Source organism: Homarus americanus, unplaced genomic scaffold (assembly GCF_018991925.1).
Source record: "Homarus americanus isolate GMGI-L3 unplaced genomic scaffold, GMGI_Hamer_2.0 scaffold31037, whole genome shotgun sequence".
Lineage (NCBI taxonomy): Eukaryota > Metazoa > Arthropoda > Malacostraca > Decapoda > Nephropidae > Homarus > Homarus americanus.
Window position 1 is genome coordinate 26,306,266 of NW_024722227.1, and position 13,159 is coordinate 26,319,424.

General features: G+C 36.2%; 1 protein-coding gene across 3 annotated transcripts in view; it reads left to right on the forward strand.

Annotated features, from left to right (window-relative positions):
• The window catches only part of LOC121862444 (8-oxo-dGDP phosphatase NUDT18-like), a 52,421-nt gene extending 40,197 nt beyond the window's left edge, over positions 1–12,224 (forward strand). Inside the window, exons 7-9 of one of the 3 annotated variants that reach the window (XR_006088232.1) lie at positions 4,161–4,405; positions 11,070–11,148; positions 11,980–12,224. Coding sequence is in view for 2 of the 3 variants with exons in the window: in XM_042360743.1 (XP_042216677.1) it covers positions 4,161–4,405; positions 11,980–12,001 (267 nt within the window). In the remaining variant the exon portion in view is untranslated. Of the gene's footprint in view, positions 1–4,160; positions 4,406–11,069; positions 11,573–11,979 lie in introns of those variants that run through there. The other 2 variants (XM_042360743.1, XM_042360742.1) reach the window with 2 other exon arrangements.
• The last annotated feature ends 935 nt before the right edge of the window (positions 12,225–13,159 follow it).

Consider the following 13,159-nt stretch of genomic DNA (forward strand, 5'->3'; position numbering starts at 1 on the left):
ACGCCATGCAAACTAATTCTCATACGTTAATACTATACCACGAACCAGTTGTACCTATGTCAGATTCGTAAGTCGAGGATCCTCTGCATACTGTATATTCATAAACTCAGATCGCACGGTAATGTTGAGGGAACAGCAAAAAACCTCTTATGTTGTTTGAAGCAGAAGAGGAAGGATTCAGTGAGGAATGGGGATATTTGTGCATTGGTTATATACAAGGGAAAGGTAATGGAGTCATGTGCACCAGTACAGAACCAGGGGACAGCAGGACACCCACACCCGCTCTACCTCCCACCCAGGAGGAGGTGAGCGCCATGTAAACTGTCATCTTTGACCACATCCCACATAACACAATGAATTCAGCAAATGCTGCAGCTGCTGAGAATGGAGGGAGGCCGGAGGCACTACCAAGATCAGAGACTTTACCGAAACCAAATTCCGGCTTGAAAGTCGTGTACACTAATACTGACACGTTCCTTCATTAGAGAGCAGAGTTTGAAACACTACCAAGGTACATCAATCCGACATAGTACAGTAGGTGTTGTAGAACTGTTGTACAAGAACAGGAGAATCGACCCAGAGGAATGTGAGCTCAATATTGCTGGATGTGACTCATTTACAAACCTTTCTCAAGAAACTTGCAAGAGGGGTGTGGTTATCTATGATAGGCAAGACCTTAGAGCCAGCCAAGTGAGGGTAAAGGGAGAGGATGTTTTTGAAGAATCAAAGTGGTATAAAATTAGAGCCTGAATAGACAACACAGCAATGCTCAACCCAAGTCACCTTCTAGTCATGGGGACTTTAACTTTGGCGACATCGACTGGAACAAATAAAACCACACCAAATGACCTTAATAATCCCACTACTCTTTTTGTAGAAACTCTGAGACACAATTTTGTTCCAACATCTTAAAGATACGACTCACTACAAAGGGTAGCAAACACCCAAGCCACTGGACCTCATCATAACTTAAGAGGAGGGTATGGTGGCCAAGCTGGAACATCTAGCCCCAGTTGGCTCCAGTCACCACCACAAAATGTTGTCCTTCAGATTTAACTGTTACCAGGCCAAGTTTCAAATATTACAAGGGAAATTACAATGAGAGGAAATGAGGGGTACCCACTGGCTTGACTCACTACACTGACTACAGTGAGTTCTGCTATAACGCGTGTTTTGATAACGCGAATTTGGTCTAACGCGATTTATGAATTAGGAACGATATTTGTATAACGCGAACGCTTGTTTGCTATAACGCGATTTTTGCTTACTATTTCTCCAATTTTGTGGTACTGTATTAACTGTGAATATAGTAAAGAAGAATATCAACAAGAAGCGTTCTGGTGATAGAATTCCCGGTGATGATCGTAAAAGAAAGGATATAACACTTGAAGAGAAGCTCGATTTTATCAACCTCAAAATCACCCTTCTCCCCCATCTAGTAAAGTGTTACATTTACTGTATGATTTCATTATTAGATATGAATGTAACATTTATTTAGACTGCTATCCTTTGTGTTAGGCTAACTACTAAATTTTTTCGATTTCGAGTAATCTGCACCTAACCCTATTTTCTCCGTAAGCCCTGTTATTTCTATTACGCGATTTTCTATAACACGATATTTTACAAGAACACAATTATCGCGTTATAGCAGAACTACCTGTATCATAGCCAGTAGAGTGAACCATTTGGTTGATAAATATATACCCAAAGTGAAACTCAGTACTTCCAGGAATACAAGGAAACTGCTATACTGTACATGGAACATGCAGCAGTCAACAAAGTTAAGAAGAAAACTAAAAAATTTGAGACGTGGTCTTGGACAAATGATGAGCAGGACAGGAGGATGTATACCAGATCCAGTCAGAGTGTAGAAGGGCTGTGAAAGAGTTCCAGAGGCAGATTGCAAGCGAGGTCAAGTCAAACCCAAGGGCGTTTTTCTGCTATGCAAAGTCGAAATTTAAAACATGAGTAGGCATATCGGACCCGAGGCTTGAAGATGGTAGTTACACAGATTCTGACCAGGACAAAGCGGAGGCGTTGAACAGTTTCTTTTCCTCGGTGTTCGCAAGAGAGGATGTGAACAATAGTCCTGCTTTTGAGAACAGACAGTTTAACACAACACTTACCCACATTGTGTACTCAGAAGAGGGTATAAGAAATAAACTGTCAAGGCTAAAGGTCCATAAGAGTCCCGGCCCTGACATGGTGTATCCCAGAGTGCTAAAAGAGTTGTGCAACGAGCTTGCCGAGCCCCTGAAGATCCTGTTCTGTAAATGCCTGGATGAACAAATGGTCCCCAGTGATTGGAAAATGGCTTATGCGAGTCCTATAGTCAAGAAGGGCGATCGTCGCTCCACAAATAATTTTAGACCAGTGAGCTTGACCAGCATAGTATGTAAAGTACTTGAGAGCATTATAAGAGCTGCATTTTTGCATCCCTATTCAGCATGAGCAAGTGATGGTTGAAAAGCTAAAAGAAAGTGTATAAGCTAATAAACTAGATGTATTAAAACAATATGAAAAAGGTGAGAGGTCTGTGGATATTATATGGAGCAAGTGATGAACATATTTTCTGAAGTGGATCCATTAACAGAACGAAGCATTAAAATTAACAGGGACGTGAAAAATACATGACTTCAGCATAAAGATGTATACTAAAATGAGAAAAGAAAGCAGCTGTGAAAGGTTCTTTAGACAACTTTATTATTCAAAGGCCTAAACCATCAACTTCAGCTACACCATCAAATTCAGTTACAGCTACACAATCAAATTCAGCAGCAGCTTCAGCAACAACTACAGGTTCAGTAACAGTTTCAGCAACAGCTTCAGCAACAGCTATGGCATTTTTATGGAAAGCTACAGTTTCAGCGAGAGTTAAAACTGATGACTTTGTTCATCTGAGTAAAAACTCACACAACATCATTGGCTGTTCTTATGCTTTAGACTTTACCACCATTTGTGAGTAGAATTTTGTATTTACATTAGTAAGTATTATTTAAAACATATATGAACAGTAATAAGTGTTGCTTTCATATTCTTATGTAGAGAAATGATGATATGTTTTCACATGTACGCACTTCCATACGTTGGCATTGCACAATCTGTCTAACTATTTTCTTTACCATTAGTGTTTAGCTACTTTTATTGTTCCATTTATTAACATTAAATAACATTACTTAAAATGTACATATTCAGTTTTGTACATTAATTTTACTACAGCAACAACCAGGGTCTTATTTTCTTCAATTTCAGATGGATAACTGACATTATGGGTGTAAACACTGACAACTACAACAATGGCATCCAATCTCCATAGTTTCAGAGTTATGACACATGGCAATTTGGGTTAGAATGTGATCAAATCTACGGAGTATAAATTAAGTATCCAGTGATGCTATATTTACAATCTGATATGGTTTCTACAGTAAATGTTCAAAGTTCCGGCTCTCTTCTTAAATGTAGGCTTCAGCCCACTACATAAGTGACTGCCGTACACATTCAAAGACTCCAGGTGTGTTGTGCCACAAGCATTCTGGCACTGTCTTGTACTCGGCACCACAGTTCCTCATGAGTCGGGACCTCTGTAGCACACACTTTGCTTTTAACGTGACCTCACAAGTAGAGGGGTTTAGGTCAGGTGATTAAGGTGGCCGTGGAACAGATTACCCAACATTTAGGAATTCCGTTGTTACTCGAGCAAAATGAACTGAGGCGCCATCATGCATGTACAGTACCATAGTTGTTGACGTATCCTGATGGGCATGTCCTCAAGCATCACTGGCAAGATGTTCTCAAGAATATATAGGTTTGTTTCACCTGTCAGTCGCTGGGGTAGCAGGTAAGGTGGTCACCAATAATGCCACCCCCAAACATTGATTGTAAATCATACCTGATGAGATTTATGTGTCATTATGTGGGTTGTCAACAGACCCACTCGACTGCTACCGCTTACCTGTACTTTAAATAGGTCTTGATACCTTATGTTTTATGTCCATAGACTTGTTGCAGTCCTCCCCTACCTAGTTGTGTGGTATAACTCTGAAACTATTGGGTATTGACACTACAGAATTATGAAATGTATTTCCAAAACACCTTATAGTATACTGTATTTAATTACAGTACAAGATTCAAATTACTCTATTTCATTGTATCTTTTACAGGAAATTTTTGGTTCAGACCTGCCGCCTCACAGACCACAAGGTGTTATGAATGTAGAGCTAAAAACTAGTTCTCCAAGCGGTGACCACGATGGAATGTGTCTTACGCTACTTGTTCCAATTCGTAAAGCACTAGAGGATGTACCCCTCATTGACAAATATTCGTGGGTTGAAGTACCCAAACCTCTCGGGGAGGATCTGCTGAACCGCATGGGCAAGAACATGACTGTGCCTTTGAATGTCATACGGTAAGAGAAGGCAAATATCTTGTGGTCTACTCATCTTCCTGGGCTGTCATGGTTCATTGAAGCTAATGGGCCGGGTACTTATTGGTTCACTCAAGTCATGGGGTCTACTGTGGTCCACTACAGCTCCAGAACATTGCAGTACTGTTTCTCTTGAAGGCTTATGGAATTTTTTTCCTTCTACACTCAAGTCCTTCATTTTTGTTCTAATTAATACTCCTGTTTTATGATACTTTATGCATTATTATGTGTCAATAATTAACTTATCTATATACAGAATCTGTTGGATTTTTTTCATTATGAAGGTAATCATAATACTAGTTAAAAAATCCTTTGCATGACTGGGATACTTTGGTGAGATGTTTCAAGAAAGGAGGATTTATTTCACTTTCAACTGGCACTTTAAACATTCCTCTTTAAGGGGGACTTCTACATCATATGTTATCTATTTTCAGTGTGAATTGTGAGCCAGCAGCTATTTTAGATTATTGTAGTGTCATTGTTATATTTTTTGTATTTGTTATATTGTTATAACCTTGTACTTAAGTGTTTAATCTTCAACATGTCCCAACATGTATTTATAGAATACAGTAGTATCTGTTTGGGATAACTATGATAAATGCTGTACTGTACTGTCCACTTTAATAATGTCACTTGATTAGTATTTACAAGGCAAAAATTCTCATGTGGAAGATTTTATTTGCTTAAGTAAGCAGTATAGTAAATGTTTTTTTTTTATTATTATGAGGGACTGAGTGTTTAAAAGATTTGATTGATCATGGTGATATGAAAAAAGTGATACAATATAGGAAATTTGCATTTGATTGGCAGCAAAATAATGTTGTATTTTTGCTTCATTACAATAGTTACATTGGTCGTGTAAAAACAGACCTAATTTACATCATAAAAGTCTTTTATATGTGAATTATCAATGTTTTGCAATATGAGAGTCCTTTAAACAAGTTAACTGCACAGTGCAGAAAGTTACCCAGTACTGCACTGTAAAAGAATTGGACTCATGTTAGTGCCTGGCTGTAATTTACAACACACTGCTGTTTCTCATTAATCTCTGATGGAGAGAACTCATCCATTATTCTTAGGCTCCCTCACACCACTCTCCTACACAATCCCATGCCTCCTTTTAACCCATATACACTTTTATTCTACTCTTCTCTCCCCCTCTTCTACTCTGCTTCTTATCCATCTCCTCTCACCATCCCCCTTCCCCACATCCTCCCTCTCCTTCAAGTGTATCTTTCATCCTACTGGGTCAGTATACCTGATAGACCCGAGCAAACTTGTACATCATGTGGTACTATCATCTCTTGTTGACTAATGCATGGTAACACAACATCAAGTCTTGGTGCTGTTGTTGTCATTTGTTTTAAATACTGTTCTGTATACACCTGTAATTTACATTTTACATTAAGGTCGACTGTGGAGAATTTTTAAAGCCAAAACTAGACCAATAATATAAAACTGAATATATGGATTACATGAAATTAGTTGACAAAGTTGAATACAAGGGGTCCCCAGGCTGCAAACGGGTTCTGTTCTGTATGTAAGTAGGAACACTTGCTATATGCATACCGTACTTACAGAACAATGTTTAAAATCCCACTATATCAAAGCTTAAGTCCTTATATACATCTAAAATCACTTAATTTAAGACAAAAGAAGAAATAGAGTGACAAAATACAGTAAATGAAAGTAAAAAATAAGTCATCAGGTAAATATAATACTATAAATTCCAAGTTTAACCTTGTTCATATCGGCGGGCATTCGTAAGTCGGGGACCTCCTGTATTAAATTTGATACGTATCTGTAATTATAGATGATACAACATACATATAAGTTTATATAAAAATACACTTGAGCTTGGGAGAGAAACTGTACAGTATTACAAGGGGGTGAAGGAATCTTAGCAAGGTCCCCAAGATAATATATGCATGCACTTTATTTTTGGAGATCTCCAAACTTGACACAACATTTTGTGTAGAATGTTAATTGTTTAATGCTTTTAATGCTTGTCACAACTAGGGGAAGGTAAGCATAAGAAGTATAGTAGGACTGCATTGTAAGGCAAAATATGAATGTTGAACACTAATATTTTCTTTCCAAACACAATACTGTGCTCCTAGAATTTGTGTTGATCAATATCAATATGTATTAGAAAAAGGTGAAAATGTAATACAATATAGATGATCAGTTGTATTTACTGTACAGTACTGCATTATAGTTCTTTGTGAAGCATTAATTTACCCTATACACTAATGTATTATATATCATCATCTGGGTTAAGATATTTGTTACAGAAGCATGGATCATTCTGAATTGGGATATAACCAAGTACTGTAGTTGTTCTCTGTTACCATCATGTGCTCTTTATAGTACTGTACTGTAAGTGGTAATTGCTTCTGTTTATCTCACCATTTGTATGATCATGTCACTTGGCTGTTGCAGCTGCCTGAATGAAGTTCAGGTTAGATTTACCTTTATTCAGGAGGAAATAGGAAAAACACAGTTTGTAAATGCTTTTATCAAGGCTTTTTCTCTTAAACCTTCTTACTGTTATGCTGTAGGATGGCCAGATTAGTGTTGATCCCCAGAGTAATAGTATGCAATTGTTAGGGGTTTATCTTACCCCTTATCAGAATGCTATACATCTGAAAGGTTCTTGCACCCATGACAAGCATACACAATACAGTGGTCCCTTGGTTAACGAACACAATTCGTTCCAGAGGGTCGTTCGTTAACCGAATCCATTGTTTCAATGGGATATTGGGTAATTGGTTCCAGCTCACTGAAAAGTACATACAAAGTATAAATAAAATGCAGTAAAGTACATTTACTTTGAGGTGTGTATGTAGAAGGTTCCTGGTTGATGATGATGATGATGGGAATTAGAAGTGGGGGTGGAGGAGAAGGGAGAAGAGAAGGAAGTGGGGATGGATGAGAAATCATCTTTCAGGGGACCCATGCTTGATGCAGTAATTTCACCAATAAAATTTTAAGTTCAATGGGTGTAATTCAAGATTATTTTCTTTAAATCAACACTGCACTGCGCTATATATTATCAATATGTTAACTAAATTTCAGAATGACCAATAATTTCAATGAAAAATGCAAAAATATGCAAGACACCAACAAAATAGATGTTCATTTCACTGTCAACAAAGCCAAACTGACGCCTTGTGGTCGAGTCAAGCATCTAATGGGCGCAAAAAAAAATAGTTCCCTGTACTGCAAATATTATCAATATATTAAATAAATGTTAAAATGACTAATAATTTTAATATAAAAAATGCAAAAATATTAAAGAATACAACTTTATTGATATTTACTCCATTGGAAACGAATGTAAACATAGAACAGATTTCTGAATTGGCAGACTAGCCCATCAGCTGATGCTCACAACAAAACGTGATGTTCGTATGGATTTCGTTAATCGAATTTTTTTTCGTTAACTGAATTGAAGATTCTTATGGAAGGTATTTCGTTAACCGAACCGTTCGTTAACCGAGGGACCACTGTATTGTAGTCATTTGTTGCTGCATGGGATCGTAAACAAGTAGGGAATCTAATTCTTTCCTCTCATTGGCAATCAACCCTACATCCATTTGTGTGTGAGGCAAATACTCTACTACTGAGCATCCATATAGATGCTGCTCACTATGTAGTACACCAGCCCCCCCCCCCCCTTCCACTAACCATCCAATGATTCAATTTGTGACTAGAGAATAGGTTATTTCTTAACAGTTGGGGATATGAGTAAGTTTTATTTGTCTTAGCCCTTTCCTAGTAGCTGTCTTCATCTACAGTTCCTGACAAAATACATTCAACATGTGATGGATTCTTTTAGCATTGGTTGATATTATACTTATAATAAATGAACCATTAATGTCAAAAATAATTTATTTAGTTGTCAGATGCTACCAGACATGTCAAGAGTATGTATTGGCAACTGTACCCTGGATCCTTCTCCCATACTTTCCTCTCTCACTGTGAAGTTTCTTTGCCTCCTTGTTTTACCCCTCACAGTAGTGGGGGAGGAGTAAAGATAATCGCTAATTGGATAGATAAATAGAATTTACAGTATACTAAGGTTCATTTTTTCTAGAAAGTTGTGATAGCTTCCTGGGAATAAATATGTATATTGTTGTGAGCACAAGCAATATTTTCAATTTTAGTCTTATTCAAGAATAGTAAAAGGATGTGTTTGTGTAAATGACTGTGAACATGAGAATTGAGTGTGTATATGTTTTGAGTGTGTGTGTGTTAAGGTGGCTTGAAATGTTTCAGAAAATTTTTGTGGCAAGATGTGTTTTAGGAGGTGGTCAAAGGTGTTAATCCTTGTGGTATTGACACTTGGTACCTATTTTTATATAATATTCTGTATATACATTGTAATATTTAGGCATAATATTTTAATCAACTAATCTTTAAAACTTTGCAGGTTCCTCTACTGACTGATTTAATTGTTTTTCACTACCTCGTAATTGAATATTTTTGTACCATGATTAGGTGTAAAGTTTTATGTGCTTTTATTAATTATTTTCTCTTGTTAAGATTGCTGTTAAGAAAACCTCCAATTACTTTACAAATAGTACATATATATTTTTGTTGTTTTAAGAAAATAAACATCATATTCGATTCTACATGTGGCTGCCCCTAATGTCTTCAAAGTAATGTCAGATTATTTGCTAAATACACTACAGTACAGTATTTGCATAAAAGCAACTACTGTATATAGACAGAAGTCTCACTTGCAGTTTGATGCACTACTAGATATATGTACAATATTATTACCAATTGATCAAGTTAAAATATACATGAACTTTGTGTATTAAAAAACAAAAAAATTGAGGGCCAGAAAACACAAGCTTAAAAAAAGAGCTTCTACTGTACCAAGATTGTGGTTGAGTGACTATAGTCTGGAATACACTACAATACTGTATTGTATAAATATAAAACCTTATAGTTATTAACATCTGCTTTTCTGCCATATGTGTAGAATTATTTTAATTATGTAATATGTGAGAAGCAGAAATAGGATGGTGATTGTTGACCATAAATGTGAGTACTGGAAGTTGAATTTTATAGAGCATGGCACACTTGTATATAATCATTTATTCTTTTACGTATAAAGTTACAAAGCTACAAGTTCATTTTGACAATTATTACTAGATATAGATGTGTTTGAGGAAGGTTTTCAGCACCTATCTGTTTGTATTTTTAATTGAAACACACTTTTGTTGTTAATGGGATTGGGTGTTGAACTAGTCACTTTCGGGTTTGTGTGTACACTTGGGGTAACTTTTCCATTTAAGATAGTAACTTTCTTTCTTTATAACTGTAAAGTGTTTTAAGCTTTGGATGTGTGATTACTATAAGGTTTAGAAAATGAAGAAATGGAATATGGCCAGATGATGTCCATTGTGTTATACTGTATTTCAGTTGAAACTTTTTATGGATGGTTACCATATTTGCCGGCGTAAAAGACGCATTTTATTTTTTTATTTATTTTTTAATGTATCACAAATTACCCTGCGTCTAATGCGCCCGTATTACGGATGGGAGGCCGAGCGCCATTGGCGGAGGTGCCTAGCTAGGGAATCTGGGACGAGCAGTAGTCCACTAAGCACAACAATTTTGTTACTAATAATAAAATACTGAAAAACAAGCAAAATTATCACAAACTTACGGCAAATTTGCCAAAAACGTAAATATTGGCTTAACAGCAGAGGGAAGCTCACAACGTCTCACTGTACCTCCTTCCCCAGCATATGTAACCCACCCCAGATACATGTCTTACATTATTTAATGACTGTATTACCTTTAAGAAACATTTGTTTATTATCTAAGTGAAAAATGCCCCTAGAAAGATTAAAGAAATGTTAAAAAAGTTCAGCCGCCAGTCAGCCATTTGCAATGAGTCGATGACGCCAAAACAATAGAGATGGTGCTACACCCTGGTGGTAGATCGCGGCAACACAAAACATCACAGCCAAAAATACGAGTTTCACATCCTGTCGGTAATTCTCTTGACCAAAATATAAACAAGCCACACAGCTGCTCTGATCAGAGGTAGAGTTGGGTTAGTGTAATGTGACTATACTGCATATGATTTTCTACTTGATTCCAGCATAGTATTGTATTTACATGCACAAAATCATATGTTTTCCCCTACAAAACCACTTTAAAATCATTTTTAATAATTGTATGGTGAAATGTACTAAAAAAAATTCCCACAAAATATCCCTGTAAAATAGGGGTGCGTCTTATGCGGTGGGGCGTCTTATATGCCGGCAAATACAGCATATTAGCTAAGTGGCAATGGGTTTGCTTTGGTGGCATATTCTTATTTTTATGTTTTGGCATGTTACTGTACAAGTCTTGGACCTCCTTTTTTCTTGTGCATTACTGTATTGGCCTTTAGGAAAGTCTTGAGAAGCTTTATCCATTTCCTTTATTAAGAGGAGTTCCAAAATTTTTATTGACCGAAAGACTGCCTTAGCAATACTAACAGAAGTGTATTGACCATATATATTGTCACAAATCTAACGCTTGTGTATGATGCACAAAATTATGTAGCTTGCATTCATATAGGGAAAACATAGTACACAGATTACATACAGAAGCTTGAGAAACAATCTTCATTTTTCAGAGTGTCTACACTTATCAATTGAGTTTGGTGCTGCTCTCCCCTCATCACCAGTTGCTGACGATCCCAAAGTCCGTTTGCGGTCAGTCCCCAAGTCTGCCTCTGAACCTTGTGGTTCCTCTCCTATATTTATCTTATTTCCTTACTGCCCCTCCTATTTACCTTATATCATGCATCATTATCTATTATAGACTTAATTCCATGCACAGATATTCCATATCTCCTTCACCCCTTGTGTGTATGTTCTTTACGAGTTAGTTTGGCACCCTTGACACCACCACATGTGATGTGATCAAGTTTAACATAATGAATGGTCTTATGAAGTTTCTTTCATAAATGAAGTGGAGAGTTAATGCAATGGCTGCACTTCGTCACTGCTATGCACCATACTAGTTTAATATGTAAATAGCTTATTTTTTATTATATATTACAGCCCAAGCACCAGACACCTTTTTCTTTATGTAGCCTTCCCAGGGATAACATCAGGATGCTTTAATGACTATACAATATATATATATATATATATATATATATATATATATATATATATATATATATATATATATATATATATATATATATATATATATATATATATATATATATATATATATAACCGTGTGGTACTGTCAACGGCTGTTCTGTTCTGTACTTGGATCATTTTATTGAATTTTTTCTAAATCTGTATTTTGAGTTTATTTGCCCTATAGTTGAGATGTTATCATTATGAAATTGTTTTCTCTTTTTTAGGTACATTAACTGTCATATGTTGTTATGGAGTTAAGGCTTGTAATTGTCTTTACTTAGTGGCCAGTGGGTTCATTGATTTGAACAGTGTGTATTGTACAGTGTGTATTGTGGCCATTTACTATCATCATTTTGATTTATATGTTTTGTTTATATTTACTTTCAGCTACTGGGAATCATGTGCTTAAGTAGAAGTCAAGTAAGGGAGTTGTGAGTGAGTAAGGGAGACAGGTGCAGGTGATGAGCAACTCTTCAACACCACCTGTCAGGGCACTCTGTACATACACTTTTGACAGTTGGTTTGGTGGTGCAGGTTTGTCACTTTATATACATAGAGGGACTGTTATGGGTGCCAGGTTCATGCAGTCAACTTTGTGGTGCAGGTTTTGTAATATATATATATATATATATATATATATATATATATATATATATATATATACACACATCGTATTTTATGGCCTATTAGACGCACGGCCATATAAGACACACCCCCTATTTTAGTAGGGAGTATTTAGGACGAATTTTTTTTTATTTTCCTCCTCTATCCATGTTTTTTTAAGCAATATATACAGTACCAGAAATGTGAGGAATAAATAAAAACAATACCAATAAATAATTTACTGTACAATAAATAATACTGTATTGCTAAACCAGTAAATAAAAGCCAAATGAAAGTTTAACACAGTTACCATTAACATATACAGTACTGTTCATCTGTACACCATGTTTACCATAATAACAGCACCACTACCTCCACCTTCCCTAGCAACGCTCCCCCCCACCACCCACTGCCCAGCCATCCTCCTGCTCCCCCACTAAGCCAGCTAACTCATGTACAAAGAAATGTACATTACTTTTATGTGTTTGCCCTTAGGACAATTACGTCTTTTACCTTTATCACAATATGTATGTAGGATGGTGTGTGCATGTATATCAGTAAAAATAAATGAAGAAAGTTACGTATATCTACCGGAAAATACGAGTTGAAAAACAACAGCTTTGTCCAGTAGCCTGGTGATGAGTCTAACCTGGCTACAAGGCTGCCAGTGATGTTAACAGATGTAAATGTGAAAAGAAAGTTATCTGTTAATCTTCATTTGTATCAGGTATTAGTAGATGGAAAAATAAATGTTGCAGGTATGGAATTAATAGATTGTTATGCTTGTAAGAGTTCTTTCTTTCTTTTTTTCTTTTTTTTTGGGGGATTAGCCCACCTGGGCACAGGTCATTGACCCACATCGGGGCCTGCGGGGCGAAAATGTAATAATAATAATAAAAATAATTCATAGTAAATAAAATTTATAATAAATACAAAATTGAAAATAAAATAATAAAATAGTAAT